Consider the following 5,836-nt stretch of genomic DNA (forward strand, 5'->3'; position numbering starts at 1 on the left):
TTGAAAGAGAAACGTTCAACTCAAGTACTCCATGGCCCCCTGAACCCTTATTTTCAACATTTAAAGTGGCTTTCGTGCCTTTGGAACCGACCACAAAAGTAGAAGTTTTACCTTTGAAAAGGAAAAACTAATCTCATTAGCGATGGCCTATGGTCTACATCTAATTAAGGCAAAGCAATTAAAAGGTTAAAGTTTTAAAGTTACTTTGAAGTTTGAAGTTGAAAACCATGTTAATTAAATCCCAAAAGGGCATTGGAGATTCATCCATCCAAAGCCTGAATTCCCTTGACCAATCAATTGGAAGTCTATGACAAATGATGCAGCCTAACATCGAAACAGAGGGTTCCAATGCAGGGTCTTGGTCAAAACAAGAGCGTGAAGTGAATTTGTATGGAGAAATGATATAGAAACAATTTGAATAACACAGATAATATAACTGTAGCCCTTCAAATTTATGTTGTTTAAAACACATTGTCATTGTTTAGATGGTTTGCTTCATAAATTGGTTTGTACACGACAAATCATATAGACATTAATTGGTGGACAGGGCTGGATCGACATTCAAAAGCATTTAGACAAAATCCAGGCATGGAAATGAAGCCGTGCATGCAATCAGCATAGCCCCTACCCACAGCTTCTTTTGTTTTGGGTTTGTGGGCCGAGTGGGTGCGGCTGCGGAGGCTGTTTACTCTTTTTTTCTTTTTTTTTTCAAATATATTTTTCTTATTCGAATTCGAAATTTTTTATATTATTCTTATTTTAAAAAATAAAACAGGGTTCTGATGCCTATTCTCAAATTAGAAAAGAAAAGAACAGAAAAAACCTCTCTTCAACCACTGATAATGGCATGAGCTGTAATTTAATAGAAATGCATGGGCTTTAATTTTGCGCCAAAGTTGGGACAAAAGTTACTTAAGAATGACCTCATGCCTATTAATTTTGGACAAGGGTACTATTAATAGGCTCCATAGTGATTAGAGGATTGGGATATCATCGACAGGAATAGTGAGGGACTATCTTCACCAGAGAATTTAAATTAAATAAAAAAAAAATTATGATTAATTATTATTTACAGGTTTAGAATCTCTTCTGACATTAATTTCTTAATTAATAGATTAAAATGTCTATTAATCACATTTTAAAGAGAGCAACCTTCTCTTTATTATTTTGTAAACAAAAGAAGGGGGCAGCCCACAGCTCTTTGATGTGCAAGAAGAGAAAGTGATGGGGATAGGGATTGGTATAGGAAAAAATGAAAATGTGAAGCGGGACTTGATTGTTTTGTTAAGAAGGAAGGGTGAGGGCCACCCTGTAAGCTGTTCTCTTTCCCGATTCTATTATAGACACAAGGGGGAGACCATTTTGCTTGGGGCAGGGGGGGCCCTAGTGATTAAATTGCAATGAGCCCATGGCCATGAGCTAAATGACAAAAAGTCCATTTGTTCCTTAGTATGGCGGCCTCCTTTTGAGTCACAGTCTCTGGAAATATTGCCAACAAGTAGCCTTCCAGGTAGCCGACAATTGGAATAATTTGCAGTCCAATTTATTAGCGTTGTGGAAACCAAGTTCCATTCTTTGCTGCTCCACCCACCTGTAGATTGATGCCATAGCATCATATATAGATCCATCTACAACAAATCAACTCCAACTTTACCTCTTTGTGCATTTTTGGCTGATTCAACTCAATGATGACAATGAGTTAAAACGAGAAAGAATACTCACATATATATTGAATTGTATTCTACATTGCTAAAGTGAAGGTATGATATCAATAATACCATTTAATTTATTATGTCCATCTTAAGGAAGCTAAATTCAAGTGTCATAGTTAATTAGTAAGTAATTAAAATCACATAAAAAATAACTTAGGATATTGTAGCAGCCTAATCACCCTCGAGACATATGGGTGTGAAAACACTGTATATTTTATCTTTAAAAAAAGTTACATCCTTTTTGTCCACTTTGCTGTACAGCCCTCACTCAAAGTTGGTAAACTTTGTACATTATTGTGCACACGGATTATTGCCCTTCTGGTTGAAGAGTAAATTATTGCAACCTTACAATTTTTCTTTCTATTCTATTTAGCTCCAACTCCAACTAAAATGTCGATGATATCAAGGTGTACCTAAATTAACCGGAGGCTGTCTTTCATCATGCTAGTATTTTTTATTTTTTACATTTTCACCTTCCTCCTCTCACTTCATTATTATTTCCCACCGTTTCTTTCAATTGTATCTGCATTAGTACGTTTGGGAGCACGTAAGACCTCGGAAGATCACAACTTAATTACATTGTATCCCCTTAGATGATGATGATGATAAAACTTTTTATTATTGTTAACCTTTTTAGCGGGAGAGATTCAATTATTGATCATAAACCAATTGGAGGCCAAAGAATATGGAAGTCGTAGGAATTGATTATAAAATTTAAGAAAATGGTATCGTAAGTTTGGAACATTTTGTCTCGTTATCATATGGCAGCTACCTTTTCTTCTTTCTAATTTTTTTCCTTTTGTGTTTATTGATATTTGTAAATAAATTAATTACGTACAATTACATTAAAATTGAAAGGTAATCTTCCAAGCAACTTCCTCCTCCTGCTTCCCTCTAATAATATATTACTTGGAAGAATTCTTTCTCTGTTCAAATACTTTAACCCTAAGAAATGCCTCTTACACCAAGAACTAATGTTATGGATTTTTTTTTTTATATTTAATGATGGAGTCAGCTCTTTCTTCCAAATACCATAAAATCAGCAACATTAATTGAATTAATTTTTATATTGATGAGAAAATTCATAGGGAAAAAACAAAAGCTAGAAGGGTGAGCACGTGTTAAGGGAGAAGGACGGAAGGAAGGAAGGAAGGAAGGAAGGCGGTAGCTTTTCGTGGTAATTATATAGAGAACAGTGGAACCCTTGAATTACCACTCTTCACGGAACCAACAGTATTACCATTATTATCTTTAGGTAACACAAATGATTTCGATTTAACCACTTGAGCCCACTTATCCCTACATCTCAAAGCTTCACTCTAACACCTTTTTCCCATTTTCAAATTAATTCCTCATTTTCCTTGACCATAAATTATTCTATCTTGTTCCATCCCCATATTGACCGCTGTCCTTGTATAATTATGTCCATACAGGAATAAAATAGCCTTAATTTCCCTGTAAGATTCTTCGTAGAATTATTATTACTAAGAAATGCAACAATTTCTTCCATACCAGGAAAAGACCTTTTCTTTTCTTTCCGAACCAATCCTCACGGCGGAGCGTCCAATACACGCGCTATGAAGGTCTAGTATCAAAAAGTAGTAAATAAAAAAATTACTCATCAAATAGTATAATAACCCTATAAACAATTGTATAATACTACAATTTATAATGGCTTTATACCACTAATCCCCGCCATTTTCAGGTTTCTACTGTTATTTTATGTACACTACAGAATGAAAACTAAAAAGAAAGAAAAAGGAGTTTATCTAACTGAGCCTTACACGTGCATGCAAACTCTCACACGTGCGTTAGTACTCCGTAAAAGAAACATTCCGTCTATGATCCGATGAAGGTGATGGTAACGGTGACGGTGGCATAGACGACGGAGCCTTCAAACTCTGGAAATATTCCCTTATGTCCATTCGTCCGGGGGTTACTTTCTCCGTCAAGTCGCAGTCGTCTCTCGACGGAATATACGGCGGTCGTAACACTTCAGTTAAGAGGTCCCACCTGACCCCTTTAAAGAACGCTTGCTCCTTGATCTCGCATGCTCCTCTGTGATACCCGAGTCTCTTTTTGGGATCCTTTTGTAGTAACCGTCCGATCAAATCCGTCAAAGCGTTTCGTTGTCCCATGAACTCAGGCTCTTTGGCCAAAATGTTTCGAAACGTCTCTTTGCGATTCCTCCCTTTGAAGGGCGTCGTCCCGTAGAGCATCTCGTAGGTTAGAATTCCGAGAGCCCACCAATCGACGGCGAATTCATGTCCATCTCCACGTACTACTTCAGGTGACACGTATTCCTCGGTACCCACGAACGAGTTGGAACGTTCCCCGTTTGAGAAACTCAGCTTCCGTCGACTCACTGGGCTGACTCGGGCTGATTTCGCTTTCTTCAAAGCTTTGTTATACTTGTTATCAGGTACAACGGGGATCCAACGAATAAAGTTTCGTCGATATTTACGTCGGACCGGAATTTCAGACAAAGAATTCTGATCCTTTGTCTCGTCAGTTAAAATATCTGATAGTTGCCTCCTTTTTAAGTTGCGCGAAAGGTCGAAATCCGTTAAAGTTGCGTGACCTGACTGTTGAATGAGGATATTTTCAGGCTTGAGATCTCGGTAAACGATGCCCAGGGAATGCAGGTGCTCGAGAGCGCAGAGGATCTCAGCCAGGTAAAACCGGATAACAGCAGCGGAGAAGACGCGATCGTTTTGACGGTAACGGAGGACGTTGAGGTCGGAGCCAGGGCAGTAAGGGACAGCCCAAGCAAGGAACTCAGGGGTTTCGAGACGACCTAAAAGACGAGGAAGAAATGGGTGGTGAAGAGCTGGGTCGGGAGTAGAAAGCCTGGTCAAAACCCCAATTTCCCAAAGGGCCCGACGATCAGCGTCATGTTTGGATCTTTGGACAACCTTGAGGGCAAACGGGGAACGAGCGGTGGGGTCGGTGACTGTGTCGTGGGCGAGAAAGACAGTGCCCATGGCTCCTTTGCCAAGGATTTTGATGGCTTTGAGGTTGTCTAAATCTAACTCAGGTGGAAATGGTGGTGAAAATGAAGGATTCTCCATGTGAGAGCGAGAGAAAGAGAAGAAAGAAGAGAGAAGAAGAAAAAGGAATAGAATGTTGGGGAAGAGAGAGATGGCTTTGATGGTTGGGGTTTGGTTTATATAGTTTGTTTTTGGTTTGTAGTAGTCTATCTATATTTCTTTTGGGGTTGGGGGTGGGGGGGAGGCGTTGAGGTGAGGTTCTCTCGGTGTGTGTGGAGTGGTACAGGGGTTTTGGCTCCTACGTGGGGTGGATTGAAATACTGCATCCAAATCAAAGTTCTCTTCATTTGGCCTTGTTTACTCAAAACAAGAAAATCACAACTTTTTCTCAAAAAGCAAACCCAAAGTTTTAGCTCATTATATCAATTTGCTCCATATTTTCAGTACATTGCATTTGCATTTTTATCTATTCTATTATTGTGACACTTAGACCTAACACTCTCATTAAACTCACTTTATTACCTTTTTTATTTTTTTATTAATCACAAATTCTCATCATGTTCAATTCTTTAGAAAACATAGTAATATATAAAAAAACAAATTATTCGAATAAATTAAAAAGAATTTTGACATATTATTTTAAAAACTCTTTAATTATTCAAATAAATTTAAATAAATCTTTTTTATTTTTATTTTGAATCCAATAAGCGTATGATTAAGGATTAACTAATTATTATTAATCAAAATACAATTTTTTATTTTATATCATGTGACACTAATGCGGTATATTGACATGTCAAACTAGATTATAATACAATATGTTGAAGTGGCATAATAGCATGACAATGTGGTATTTTTCACATTTTACATCAATATAAAGTCTACATAAGTGTAAAATGATAAATGATATTTAAATTAATGATAATTAGTCAATCGTTTGTTATAAAGAATTATTTGATCTAAAATAAAAATATAGTATAAGAACTTGATGGAATCTAATAAAAAAAATAAAGAATTATTTAAAATTTTAAAATAATTCAAAGATTTTTTCAAGCATGCATTATGCGTAATTTTTTTAAAAAAAATTAATATAAAACACACTAAAACAAACAATAGGAAACAAAGAAAGTATTA

General features: G+C 36.6%; 1 protein-coding gene across 1 annotated transcript; it reads right to left on the minus strand.

Moving 5' to 3' along the window:
* Positions 1–3,223: 3,223 nt before the first annotated feature.
* UCNL (AGC (cAMP-dependent, cGMP-dependent and protein kinase C) kinase family protein) lies at positions 3,224–4,932 on the minus strand. Its single transcript, XM_088809460.1, has one exon. The coding sequence runs from the start codon at positions 4,781–4,783 to the stop codon at positions 3,524–3,526; it is 1,260 nt and encodes a 419-aa protein (XP_088665586.1). The 5' UTR covers positions 4,784–4,932; the 3' UTR covers positions 3,224–3,523.
* Positions 4,933–5,836: the final 904 nt, after the last annotated feature.

The sequence above is a fragment of the Theobroma cacao genome, chromosome 9, assembly GCF_053813885.1.
Source record: "Theobroma cacao isolate CCN51 chromosome 9, ASM5381388v1, whole genome shotgun sequence".
Lineage (NCBI taxonomy): Eukaryota > Viridiplantae > Streptophyta > Magnoliopsida > Malvales > Malvaceae > Theobroma > Theobroma cacao.